Source organism: Gymnoscopelus braueri (assembly GCF_963280865.1).
Source record: "Gymnoscopelus braueri genome assembly, chromosome: 15".
Taxonomy (NCBI): domain Eukaryota; kingdom Metazoa; phylum Chordata; class Actinopteri; order Myctophiformes; family Myctophidae; genus Gymnoscopelus; species Gymnoscopelus braueri.
In genome coordinates, this window is record NC_137620.1 from 8,695,482 (window position 1) to 8,710,453 (window position 14,972).

At 39.0% G+C, this 14,972-nt stretch overlaps 1 protein-coding gene across 1 annotated transcript; it reads left to right on the forward strand.

Annotated features, from left to right (window-relative positions):
- The first annotated feature begins 9,686 nt into the window (after positions 1-9,686).
- On the forward strand, positions 9,687-14,000 carry LOC308101767 (uncharacterized protein). The gene is made up of 6 exons (XM_080451237.1): positions 9,687-9,813; positions 10,049-10,138; positions 11,443-11,697; positions 11,804-11,940; positions 13,431-13,534; positions 13,773-14,000. Exons 1-6 carry the CDS (start codon positions 9,699-9,701, stop codon positions 13,924-13,926), a joined length of 855 nt encoding a protein of 284 aa, XP_080307363.1. The 5' UTR covers positions 9,687-9,698; the 3' UTR covers positions 13,927-14,000.
- The last annotated feature ends 972 nt before the right edge of the window (positions 14,001-14,972 follow it).

Genomic DNA, 14,972 nt, shown 5'->3' on the forward strand with positions numbered 1-14,972 from the left:
CTTCCCATCCTCAAAAAGGATGGAACGATGCAGGGTGTTCTACCATTGTCTTTAACTGGATCTGCGAAAGAGTTGTGTGCTGAAACCATCGTGTTCACTATGTATCAGTTAGCTGGTGTGTTGGTACAGCTACATGATGGCTGTGTTTACTATGTGGTAATTTGTGTGTTTGCTTTGGTTTGTCCGCCTTGCAGTTCTACCCAATATGCACTGTAGATATTATATCACAATGTATATTCATATTTTCTTTATTCAGTTAAAGGGGAGCCTATAGAATGTGAATAACAAACGCCATCTTTTCCATTTTAAAATGTTTCATGTATAAAGAGTGTTGTATTCTTAAACCGGTACAGTGTGTGTGTGTGTGTGTGTGTGTGTGTGTGTGTGTGTGTGTGTGTGTGTGTGTGTGTGTGTGTGTGTGTGTGTGTGTGTGTGTGTGTGTGTGTGTGTGTGTGTGTGTGTGTGTGTGTGTGTGTGTGTGTGTGTGTGTGTTATTTACTTTTGCAATCTTGCACAATTGGAAATACATTTATCTTTATCTTTGTTATTTGGTAGCCTACACACGTGTGTGGTATTTGTTTCCCTGATAACTAATACATATATTATTTTACATTATTTCATATCTTTAATCTTTAACTTAACTTAAGAGTTTGTTTTGGAAGTTGCCTAGAAACATACCAATCTATGGTCACTAGAGGGCACTGTTTGCCAATCTATAGTTGATCTTCCTCACTGTGTAGAATATTCATGGTGCCATCTCACTGCCATTTTACAGTGGTGTGTTTTGTTTAATTTAAAGGCATACGCTTTTGATATTGACTTGGGTGACTGAGAGTATGTGGAGCCTTCTTATTTATTGTAAATATGCACTACATTCTGTGCTTTGATTTTCTGTTTCAGAAGCACATAATTGTCCTATTGTGGATAGATAGATAGATAGATAGATAGATAGATAGATAGATAGATAGATAGATAGATAGATAGATAGATAGATAGATAGATAGATAGATAGATAGATAGATAGATAGATAGATAGATAGATAGATAGATAGATAATGTATTTCTGTGTCCTGCACACAAAGTGCCCAACCCTCATGGGTTTATAAGACACCATGTTATGCTTACAGCATGTTTTACAATATATTCACATAATACATTCAATTACATTACGAGTTTTCTGTCTTCTCTCCCAAGCTTGACAAATAAAATCTGCCACAAGAAAATGTCCCTTAACAAAACATATCTCAAGTTTTTCATAATCATCTAACTCAAGGAAATCGCCACAAATAGAAGACATCTTACTAACAAATACCTCTCTTATTTCATCATATTTAGAGCAATAAAACAAAAAGTGTACCTCATTTTCAAATTCACCAAGTTCACAAAACAAACAGTATCTCTCTTCCTCTGGAGTGGCATTAAACCTGCCAGTCTGCAGAGCTAATGGTAATGTTCCTGACCGTATTTGTGCACCCAAGAGAGAGAGATCGTTGTCTTTTGCTTAAAGTAAATATAAATGGTTCTCAACCTTTTCCGTGACCCCCCAAAATAATCATATTTGAACTGGGGACCCCCCACCCTGACAAGCACTTGGATTGTGGGAGTTGAGGCATTACACTTTCGGTTCCGCAGATAAATATTGTGAAAATAGCCGATCTACAAGCTCACACCGCCTCGCTTTGCGAGGCGTTGTGAGCTTGCATATCGGCTATTTTCACAATGTTTGCTTCTTGCTATTATTTGACAATGTGGCCAATGTTTGACCAGTTTTTATAGTAGTTTGTTGATTACTTTTGATGGAGGAATGGTCTTTTTCTTTTCTCTCTCTTTTTTTTTTATAGGTAGCCTATTAAATTGTCACTTCAATGTCATCTGGCGATCCCCTCAAAATCATGTGGGGACCCCTCTGGGGGTCCCGACCCACAAGTTGAGAACCACTGCATTATAGGGCCTTCAACTGCAGTTAACAAAATGCATTGAATGAATCCTCTGTATTGTTAAAGCCATTCTGACCCATTAAACCCATTAAGACCCGATTCTACAAATGCCTTCTAAATCAGTCGTTCTCACACTTTCAAGGATTTTCAAAAATAGCAGATGTACAAGCTTGCAGCGTGGCACGAAGTGACGCACTGTGAACTTGTATATAGCTATTTTTGAATAGCCAACGCAAAAATCTAAAATGACGCGGTTTTAATGGGTTAAGCACTTTCAACCTGCTTTCAACATTTAGGGCATGTCATTATGCAAGGGATAATGCATGGGGAGGCGGTCATTATTGATATTTGAAGCCCGACAGGGTGATTATAATCACCCTGAAGGCCTTCAAATATCAATAATGACCGCCTCCCCATGCATTATCCCGCTTATTACACGGCTACTTAATAAATACATAAATAAATTTACCCAAAAGTAACAACAAAACGAAGTATTTCCTTGCTTACGGCAATGAAAGTATTCCATAAGTATTGGGCTGGGCGGACAAGTTCGCCTCGGAAAACAAATGACAAAATAAATAAAAACTCGCCCCCCATTCTATATACTGCCGATTTGCCTGTAATACCGCCGGATTTGCCCTGGGGCGACTGTGTTTTGAGGCGAGCGTTTTGTTATTCCTCCGTTGTTGTGCCACGATAAACAAGGCCGTGCAGTGGATTAAATAGAATCACTTTTCGGTTATTGCATCGTCTATTTCTCACTTCAAATGTTTTCAAAAACATTCTTGAGAGCAACGTTTAGTTGTAAATGACATTGGCCGCGTTTCCCAAAGAGATTCGTAGAGATGCTGCGTTGAGCATCTGCGCAGGTTCTACGACGGGTCTTACGTGTGTCCACACAGTCTGCGCAGTACCCTAGCAGGCACGTAGATTTCAGGTCATGCGTTGCCTCCGCAGCTTGCGTAAGAGCCTCCTACACAGCTGGGACTCGGCGAAATCTACGCTCTACCCTCATTAGTAGCAGCTGGTTGTGCCCAACGTGCTATCGGTTCCCACGTCCACGGTGTTACGTGTCTGCTAAAACTACATTCGGGAGACAGAATGGCGTATCCTACTCTCCTCCTACTCCAGGGAGAGGCGTAGCCCTGCAGTGCTGTCCTACGAAGCAGTTTGTTACGAGCGCCCTGGGGCGCTAGTAACACCCATCGTAGCAAAATAGATCTATGAAAAGACCGACCGACCGACACACACACACACACACACACACACACACACACACACACACACACACACACACACACACACACACATACACACACACACACACACACACACACACACATTTAATTTATATATGTATGTATATATATATATATATATATACATATATATATATATATATACATATACATATATATATATATATACATATATACATATATATATATATATATATATATATATATATATATATATATATACATATATATACATAATATATATATATATATATATATATATATATATATATATATATATATATATATATATATATATATATATATATATATATATTGCGGCCGGGCCGGTGCGTAATGACAGCTTGCAGATCTTTTTTTTTTGGGGTAGGGTGAGCGTCCTCTATGCATGAACCCGAAGTTTACAAATTGTACTGTACTCTCACGAATGATCTCTGATCTGATCATCTGATAAAAATATTAAGCAAGCCAAGTTAACTAAAGGACGTAAGACCCCAGTCCCCTCACAAAGTGACAGCTGACGTCTGCAAGATATAAATGTATATGAAAAAAAATAAAACTACCAAAAGTAACAGCTTTCAGTATGGGTCGTCCACTAGCCTAGCGGTCTAGGCGTGTATCACACAATTTGGGAATCCAGCATGATAGCTATCGCGGGTTCGACTCCTAGTACCGACGACCTTTACTGTGTCTCTCTCCCCATTTACTGTCAGTCTATTGTCCTGTCCAAATAAAGGCAAAAAAGCCCCTAAATATATATTTTTAAAAAAGGACGCAGAATGTCCCATTTCCCAAGTTTAATATGTATAAATATATTTTTAAAATAGCAGATTGCAAGCTCACAACGCCTCTTAAGCTTGTAGATGTAATTTAATGCATAAATATATTCAAACGTTGTATTTAGAGTGGACTGCTTCAGGACATCTGACAGTTGACACGAGATGATCGGAATTTGCTAGAATTTATAAACACCGGATTCATGCATATATAGTGAGGCAGTGAGCTGGGATTGAACCCGAAGCTCCCACTCGCCAGCACGACACGTTACCAGTCATGCTAATAAGCCTGAGCTCGATAGCCAGGTCTTTTGCACGCCGTTTCTCGCTAATTTGAGTGTGGGGGCTACACAGAGAACCAGCGTAGCAGTTCCTCCTATAACAGGCGCTGCTTTGTCCTCTATGCATGAACCCGAAGTTTACAAATTGTACTCTCACGGATGATCCGATCATCTGATAAAAATATTAAGCATAAGCCAAGTTAACTAAAGGTATATAAATGATGCTGAGCATGTTTCCTTAATTTCTACATTTTATAGTTAAACGTTATGATGAAAGTCCCCAGTTCCTCTCACAAAGTGACAGCTGTTGCGCTCGCCATGTTTATAAATGGTTAAAAAATCTTTTGAAAGCAGATCTACAAGCTCACAACGCCTCACAAGCTTGTAGATCTGCTATTTTCAAAAGATTTTGATACATATTAAATTTGGGAAATGGGACATTCTGCATACCTTTACTTTTGGTATTTTAAGTATATTTAATTTACTTGCATAATGGGGACACTTTAGTGTTTCATTTACCTTGCAGATGTCAACTCACCACTGTAATTTCATTCGTAGATATATTATTCAAAAGTTGTATTTGGAGTGGACTGCTTCAGGACATCTGACAGTTGCCTCTGGTATTTTTATGATCCATTTCACTTTCGCAAAGGGTGTTTAAACTGCAGTGTAGCGTAGGACAGCCCTACGTAGTTTACGTAGGCTTTACGTAGACTTCGTCCAGGAGGTCTTTACGTCTATGCTGTCTCGCGAATGTAGTTTTAGCACACACGTAATGCCGTGCGCTTGAGCACCTACGACGATGGTGCCTCCTGAAGCCAGTTTAGATGGCACGTAGAGCACACACAGCTGCTACTAATGAAGATAGTGCGTGGCGGGGTTGCTACTGCGCAGGTGCGTGTAGGCTCTTACACAGCTTCTAGGCTGCGCATATGAGCTCAAATTCGTTTGGGAAACCCGGCCATTGGTTGTTTGTTTACATGGCTGTCATGTTGGATAAAGCATAAAACCAAGCAGCGCAGGTTGACATGAGCAGGTGCTCTGAGTCTCTGATTACACAGCGGTCCGTTATTGAGCTCATCAGTCATTATCCAGAAATAATGACCGATGACTGACCAATCAGAATCGAGCATTCAACCAAGCCGTGTAATAAACCTGTTTAATATAGGCTACTGCAGTCCAACAACCTTCCTCCGTTTCAATTCCATGTCAAATAAATCAAATGAAATCAAAACCATAGCAGAAGCACAGAGGAATTATTTCCAAACTACAGTATCTCTTTAAAATCCATAATTTCATGCTATGTAGTTTGTTTACCCAAGAAGCACTGTTGTCAAATGCTGCCTTGTGAACTTCAACAGATTCTAAGCCATAATAACAATAAACTAAATTTGGACATAATCTCTAGATTCAGACATGGGCAAGACGGCAAATTGGCATAGATTCCTGTTTGATGATGTAACCAATGTCCTGCATTAAATATATTCCCCGACTACAACAGGCTTTCCCCAGATATAACTTAAAATGTTTTCGTGGGTTGAATCAAAGGTCAGGGTGGCAGCTTTGAGTTCAGTCACAGAAGACCTACAATACAATTATGTGTTAAGTTCTTGAATTTGACTGTAGTCTTAAAACTTTCGGACTCTACCTCACCCCCTAGCATTCCTCTTTACTTGCAATTTCTTGTTGCCCATTTATCGATAAGAGAAAAAAAGAAATGAAGAAAGAAAAAATAATTTAAACTTAGTTCAAGTGGAAAGTACCTCAGTTGTACTTCCCTTTCATGGAAACACAGACAAACTGTTATTAGTGCAAGTCCATTCTTGCACTAATAAACTCTGTTTTCCTATGAAATTAGACATCTCTGTAACCTTATTTACCAGTAACATCTTAGACTACAGTATGTCCAGTACAGATAACTTAAATAGGCCTACTGAATATCTATTATCATGCAGCACTGGGATGAAATTATTTGTTTATATTAAATCACACCTTATTAATTTGAATATGATTTATTAAGTACTTAAATCTAGATTTTGACAGCCATGAACCACATAATTGAATTGAAAAACAACTAGCCTGTAACTATCTAAACTAGACAAGCACACATTCTAATATGCATTTGAACACATTACAACCACAGAACCTCTGATCGAAACAGGGGTAGGCAACCTTTTAGACCAAGAGGTCTGGAGCCTGTTGACAGCTCACCGTATACAGGACAGCTCTGGGGAGCCGGCTGGGGTCCATCCTGTGGACATGGCCAAGCCACCTAAGACGGCGCTGGCTCAGCATGGTGAACATGCTGGTGGAGTGAGCACGTGCCAGAACTTCTGTGTTGGGAACTTTATCCTGCCAAGAGATTTCCAGGATGCGGTGTAGGCAACGCAGGTGGAAGCTGTTTCTCATGTCTGGTGTAGGTGGTCCAGGCCTCGCTGCCATTAATGCATTGCTTTGCGAATGCGATGGTGTTTTTTGACAAAGAGATTTGATGTTGAGGGAAATACTAGTGGATCTAATAGAGAGCCCTGGGGGACCCCAGTCAAATAAATATATAGGGTTAATTAAGTGGTTAAACACTTCCCGCACCGAGTCACTCAACACTTAATTGGACATATCTGTTAGGCTTAGAAGGAGAACTAGCCAATCGGGTGCAAGCTTTCTGTTGTCCGTATTGCATAGTGTGTGTCATGACAATAGTTTTACATCAATTCCAGACTGACACAAACACAGACACACACACGTTCACACACACACAAACGCACACATGCATGCATGCACACGCACGCACGCACGCACGCACGCACGCACGCACGCACGCACGCACACACACACACATTTTCTGTTTATTAAAAGGCTGAAGAGACAGAGAGACTCCTGTTACTGAAATTACACTCTAGCATTGTTTACTATCAGAATATAAAGCTTTAACTTTTGAAAAAACTATAAAGACATATCACTTACAGCACCTTGCGTGGGTGGGTCGGTGGGTGGGTGACTGTTCCACATGTATTTCTATTAGTTTGAATTCCAGGAAGACTTCAGGTTTAGATTTTGGGAAAGATAAGAACTCATGTTCTCAGGGTCAAGGTCAGGGGTGGACGACCTTTTCACACAAGATCTACTTCTCTGTTTTCCAAGGCTGGTGAGATCTACCATCAGCAGACAGTGAAAACCACCACCACTTTTATGTATCATTATTCACTGATAATTAGACTGATGCAAACGCAAGATAACTACATCATTTCACAATAATACAAAACGTAACATAGAATAAGTCAGTTGTTTAATATGAATAATAAGGGAAAGATACATTCTGGGGAAAAAGTGTTTGACTTCTAAAATGCTGATGAGAGCACTTTATCCAGTTTCATGTACCGTACATATATAGATATGTGGTAGAGATTTCAGTTCCTTGTTCTTTTTCTCAGCTTGTTTTTGTCAGGAAAAGTGAACTGCTTTTAAACTTTTTTATACATATGGCAGGCAACTTATGTGGTGTTTCTGTGCTGGTGACAATGCGGATTTCCTCTGTGAGCATTAATTAAGTATATCATCATCATCATCATCATCATCATCATCATACCCCAAGACAACTAACTGTACAATACTATATTCAGTCATGATATAGACCAGGTGTCTTCAACAGGGGGTCCGGGACTCCTAGGAGGTCCTCAGATTTAATACATGGGGGCCACCAAAGCTAAGGGGTCCTTGGCCTGAAAACCCTTGAAGACCCCGGATATAGACTATATCAGGATATACCTATATACTGAATATATATATATATATATATGTACTTATGTTGATCTTTTATGCCCCCACTCCAACCCCCCACGGTTTAAATATAAAAACATTTCAAGGTATTGCTTCATAGTGTTTTTGTAGAACATTTGCATAATGTAACTGAACGTGAATAAATGCAAATGCTACATTAAAAGCATTACAATAATAATGTTCAACAACAACAACAAAACAGCCACTGTCCCTTCAGTGTGAGACATGATGTGCCTGGGGGGCTATCTCTCCTCACCTTACCTATAGAGGGTAATCCATGCGTTTATCTCCTCCATTACTGTAATTCACTGTATGTATAGGCATCGACCATGCAGTCAGCCCTTAGACGTCTGCAGCTCGGAAATAATCGGGAGCAAGCTGTCTGTCCATCTCTATTTCATAGTGTGTGTCATTGAAGAAGGTTTTGCTTTTGGGTCCAAAGCTGAGAAAGTTTAAGAACTCATGTATAGGTCAGGGGGGTGGATGACCTTTTCAGGCACACTATCTACTTAATGTTTTCCAAGGGGGATGCGATCTAGCATCACCAGACAGTGAAAATATGTATCATTATAGACTGATATAGAATAATGCAAACGTAGAATAATTATGTATTTATTTATGAAACATTTATTAAACACAGAACAAGTTCATTATTTATGAATAATAAAGGCAAGATACATTCTGAACAAGGTGTTGGACATCTAAAATGCTGATGACAGCACTTGATCCAGGCATTTCAGTTCCCTTTTTCTTTCTCTCAGTTCACTTTTCCCTGCATGGGAAAGTATTGTGAAATGATTTGTTGTTCACCAGAGAGTGTCTTTCTAAGTTCCCCTTTCTTCAGCCAATCACCATGCCTGTAAATTGTTGCTGATGGGACAATCTTGTGACCGATTCCTCTCATCATGGCACACACAATAAAAGGCTGAAGTGGCCTGAAGTGGTACTCATATTTTTTACTTAAGTAAAAGTATCAATACTGCAATGTAGAAATACTGTTACAAGTACAAGTCCGGAATTCAAAATTGACTTGAGTAAAAGTGCAAAAGTATTGGTATCAATATACTTAAAGTGGAAAGTAGTGATTATGCAGAATGCCCCATTTCACAAGTTTCAAATGTATAAAAGGTATACAAATCTTTTGAAAATAGTAGATCCATAAGCTCACAATGAATCGTGATGCAAAGCATTGTGAACTTGTAGATCGGCTATTTTCAAATGGCCGAAATGTAGGCCTGAAGTCTGAAGTGGTTAATGCATGTTGTGTAATAGGCTAATAATACAAATCTACAAAGTAACAAGTAACTCAAGTGTTCTAATAATTGAAGTGGAGTAAAAAGTGCAATATTTGACTGTAGTGGAGTAAAAGTAAAAGTACCTCAAACCTGTACTTATAAGTACAGTACTTAAGTAAATGTACTCAGTTACGTTCCACCACTGGACACCACTACACCACTGCTGATGTGTCATCATTTCACAAAAAGTGTATTGGTATTGTTATTGATGATTGTTGCAGATGTAATGTGATGAAATGTGAGGGCGGGACAAATCAAAATTAAAGAGGAAGAGAGGCACATGGATAAAATAAAGATCACCCTTCTCTTTGGTTCAGTGTGTTAAGAAGAGGTGGACCGTATCAAATACCTGCAAGAAGAATTAAAACCATAAATGGCTGATAGACATTATGACCAATTTGAGCTCCAAAACAAAGATGATGTTATGTATGACAACGTTAACACCAGTTTCTTTCAGGGGAAAGATCTACAGAGGATACTGCAGTCTGGTAAGAGATGCTATTAAAACTAAAACTAAATAAAAACATGAATTAATACAATTAAAAACGTTTGAAACAAGAAGTTCTGATATTTCCACTCCTTTTCTCACTATGTGTGTGTGTGTGTGTGTGTGTGTGTGTGTGTGTGTGTGTGTGTGTGTGTGTGTGTGTGTGTGTGTGTGTGTGTGTGTGTGTGTGTGTGTGTGTGTGTGTGTGTGTGTGTGTGTGTGTGTGTGTGTGTCAGACATAAGACGGTACGGGCGGGTTGGAGTCGGTGTTGGATTGCTTTGTGCTGTTCTAGCTCTCCTCAACATGGCTGTTCCACTCTATCTCTGTAAGTCAATAAAACATATTTTTAAATATATATATATATATATATATATATATATATATATATATATATATATATATATATATATATATATATATATATATATATATATATATTTATATGATGATCCAACAATTGTTTTTCTTCAATGTTCTACTATATTATATAGTTGTAGTAATAGCTGTAGTTGTAGTAATAAAGGAATAGTTAACCCAAGAAATGACTTTTATTCCTATCCATGCAGCCTTGAATTCATGGAGAGTAATGGAGACAAATTGTTTGCATTAGTCTCCTACGAATGCGACCAAAACAATAAAGCATGGGTGAAGTGTTCCTTTCACCAGTAGTTGTAGCAGTATTGGTAGTTATATTATCTCTACCAGGAGATCATGTATTCAGTCCTGTCCGTGTGTCTGTGTACATCTCATCCTATTTATACATTACTTTTCACTTCCATGTACATTTGACTGTCAATTTGTGCAGCAAGTTTACCTCTCATGAAGGACTCACTAGGCGAGTGTGGGGCAGTGAAGTTGTGTTAGTCTAACACAACTTGAATCAATGAATCAATGAATGAATCAATCAGACAGATCAATCTCTCTGCTCTCTCTCTCTCTACAGTAGTAGCTGAGCACTAGTGCTCATTTCCAGAAACACCCTTCACATAGACACAAACATTAAAACCTGGCAGCTGACCAGCACAACCACATTCTTATACTGTTGGCCACTGGAGCAGTTTGGGGCAGTTGGGGAGCCTTGCTCAAGGGCACTTTAGCCCTCCTCTAACCTTTAACCTTTCTCTTTCCCTTTAACCTAGCTCTCTTACCATTAGGTTAGGTTATTTATCACATCCCTGTTAGTACATTAATCCTCTACACTTGAACCACCTTAACTACTGGGAGCAGTGGACAGCCATGACAGAGTAGAACCCAGGGGCCAGTTTCAGCTCTAAGGCCAGTGCCTTGCTCAAGGGCACTGACAGGAGTTTGTCCATAACATAATGATGCATGTGTTTTGGTGTATGGAAAGCCAGGTGAACACTGATAGAACACACAAACTGCACACAGAAAGACCCCAGTCTGGTTTGAATGCAGCACCTTCTTACTGTGAGGCAACAGTGTTAACCAACTGAGCCACCGTCAAACCCGAAGTGATTCGTAAATACATTTAGCAAGATACAGTAGATAGTATTTACTTATTATGACTGATAGATCCGCTAGCATAACACTTGAATGCTAGGAACTGACTTCTTGCTGTAGCTGTACTTAAAAACAATCTATCATTTCTTAAATATTGTTTCCATACAGATCGGTCCCACATGGTGGAGAGAGAGCAACTAGTGCCCAGTTACAACCAACTACCGGCCATGAACAACAACCTGACTGGAGACAGAGACCAATTACAGAGCCGTTTTAACCAACTGAAGACCAGTTTTGACCAGCTAATGACCAGACATAACCAACTGACTGACCAGAAGGACCAGTTGCAGGCCAGTTTTGACCAGTTACAGACCAGATATAACAACGTGACTGAAGAGAGAGATTGCCTGAAGAGACTCTGTGGTCAGTGAGATATCACCGTTTGTATTCATTGTTATATCATGTTGATTCTTTTATTCAAAAGTGAAGAAAATAACAACATTGTCTGAATTAATCATTTTGTCATTAGAATCATCTGGATGGCAGAAGAAGTTTGGCAGACGTTCTTATTACATCTCTAATGAGACAAAAACCTGGGACCAGAGCAGACAGTGGTGTAGAGACAGACAATCAGACCTGATTGTTATAAACAGCAAAGAAGAACAGGTATGGGGTGTGTGTATGTACGTGTGTGTGTGTGTGTGTGTGTGTGTGTGTGTGTGTGTGTGTGTGTGTGTGTGTGTGTGTGTACTTTTTAGTATTTTTTGTACGCTCCCAACCTTTTGCAGTTTCAAGGAAGGCGTTATGAGGTTTAATATTATAGAAGGAAACAATGGAAACCAAGTGAGAGAACCAAGTGTTCATGATAGGGTACATGATTTTCTTTTTTCTTAAACAAGCCGCTTCCACAAATTGTGGAAGCCAATTACATTGTCACGTGACTCCTGATGTCATGTGTAACTCATTTGGACAAGTGTGGCGCTGTGTTGAGTCAAGAACCTTTAAAAATTAGTACGATAGTTTTTGTATTACACAAGTCTAGATATCATAGGTTTGGACAAAATCCATAGGAGAAGTAGCAAAAAGTATGTTTTGAATAAAGTTCAAAATGGTGGAAAATCTAGTTATACGGAAATGGCCGTGGCTTCATTTTGATTCTACGAGGATCAAGAGTTATTTGCAAAAACGTAAAGTGCACTGTTGAGGTCCATGTGTTCTGCATATGCCACTGGACAGTTAACCTCAGTTACCAAGTGTGGTAACTGTAACCCTTACGGTTTCCGAGAAAAACATACCTGAATGGCCCTGGGAACTGTCACATTTCCCCGAATACATGTAAATGTAATAAATAAATGTATATCAATTAAAGTAGAATTCTCATCACAAAATACAAGCACAGGATTCTCAACAAACCTAGTTGATTTGACATATGACTCTTGTGTGTGTGCGCTACGAAAACTGTGGGAGGAGTAGTGTGCCAAACTTTTGTGGGTAGCCTACTAAAGGCTACTCTACTTTACTGCACTTTAGAAAATAAAAGTAAATAAAAGCCTATTAACACAACGGGTGCCAGTGTTTTATTAAAACAGATTGCTTTGAGTGCCAGAGATCTCACCATTTCTAACGCTGTGCTGTTTATAGCTGTGGACTCCACGGCGAGCACCCACACGCAAACAATGGATGCGTGCACGACGATCGATGGTCCTGGCTAACGCCTGGAACAATAACATCTCTCACGCGAGTCGACATTACGGAGTAATCGCCCATCGAAAATGACTCGTTTTCCCCAATGTAAAAAGTTTCGGAGCTGCAGAGGTTTTCATCAAGGAGATAGAACGGGTGCGGAGGGGGAGCCCAGTTTTTTGGCACGGTGATCCATCTGTCCCTTCCTTCTCAGAGTCACCGTGGGTGATTCCAGAGCTGCGCTAGCCACCCCCTTGTGGAAAAAAACAAAAAAAACAAAAAGACTGATAACACGGTTTTTACCGTGTTTGGCACCTATGCGCTACTCTTTGAAAACACGTTTTTTTACTGTGTTTGGCACCCGATGTGTTAAGCAAACACACTAATAGGGGACATAATTATGCTTCTTGTGCAATGCTTCTTTGTGGACAGAAATCTATTGTACATCAGTAACCACCAGGTTTTCTATTCAGGACTTTGTTGCCAGTTTCAACAAGAGATTGTGGCTGGGTTTGACTGACAGAGAGGAAGAGGGTGTTTTTAAGTGGGTGGATGGAACAACACTGACCACACCAACGTAAGAGTCATTTTCATTTTATATGAATTGTTCTAAATTATGTTAAATGTTATTAGAAAACAAACCCATGACACTGTCTTTAAGGTATTATTTCTGTTGTCTACTCCACTATCCAGTTAATTTGCATCTAACACCTAGAATATAATTTGAGTGAGGTCATGATAACAAAACAAAATAAAATAGATTGATCAACCATCCTTGTAAAGGTATTGTAATGAATGTAACGTTCCTTCTCCAGGTACTGGGAGCCTGGTCAGCCTACTAACTATGAAGGAAATCAACACTGTGTTGTGTATTATGATGGGTCTCTAGCTAACTTTACTAATAAAGGATGGGATGACAGTATGTGTTCCGTTTCTAGAAACTGGATCTGTGAAAGAGTTGTGTGCTGAAACCATCCTTTTCACAATGTAACAGTTAGCTGGTGTGTTGGTACAGCTACATGATGGCTGTTTACATGTGGTAGTTTGTGTGTCTGCTTTGGTTTGTATGCCTTGCAGTTCTACCCAATATACACATTACATTACAATTCATATTAATATTTTCATTATTTAGTTAAAGGGGGGTCTATAGAATGCGAATAACATTAATTCATTAACCGCCATCTTTTCCATTTTAATACTCTGTTTCATGTAGATTAAAATGTGCGTTGTATTTTAAACCAGAACAGTGTGTGTGTGCGCGAGCGCATGCGTGTGTGCTTAAAAAAAGGAAAATAAACTGTAATTTGTTTGTCTTTGTTTACTTTTGCATTCTTGCACAATTGGAAATAAAATACTATTTACTGTTTTATAGCCTACACACGTGTGTGGTATTTGTGTCCCTGATAACTAATAATTATATTATTTTACATTATTTCATGTCTTTAATCTTTAACTTAAGAGTTTGTCTTGGAAGTTGGCTAGAGAACGTACCAATCTATGGTCACTAGAGGGCACTCTTTGCCAATCTATAGTTGATCTACCTCACTGTGTAGATCAACTGTCTTATAGTGGTGTTTTTTGTTTCATTTAAATGCGTACACTTTTGAAATTAACTTGGGTGACTGAGAGTATGTGAAGCCTTCTTATTTATTGTAAATATGCACTATATTCTGTGCTTTAATTTTCGGTTTACAGAAGCACATAATTGTCCTATTGTGGATAAGTGTCCTGTGCATTGCTGGGCCTTCAACTGCAGTTGCATTGAATGAATCCAGTGTCTTGTTAAAGCCATTCTGACCGATTTACTGGGACAAACATCCCGTTAAACCACTTTCAACCTGGTATCCTTATATGGCATTGTCATTATAAGTGTTTAACATACGGCATACCAATAAATAAATCAAATTAAATCAAAACCAAGTATAGCAGAAGTACAGAGGAATTATTTCCAAACTACAGTACTTTTGTAAGATCCATAATTTCATGCTATGTAGTTTGTAGTTTGTTTACCCAAG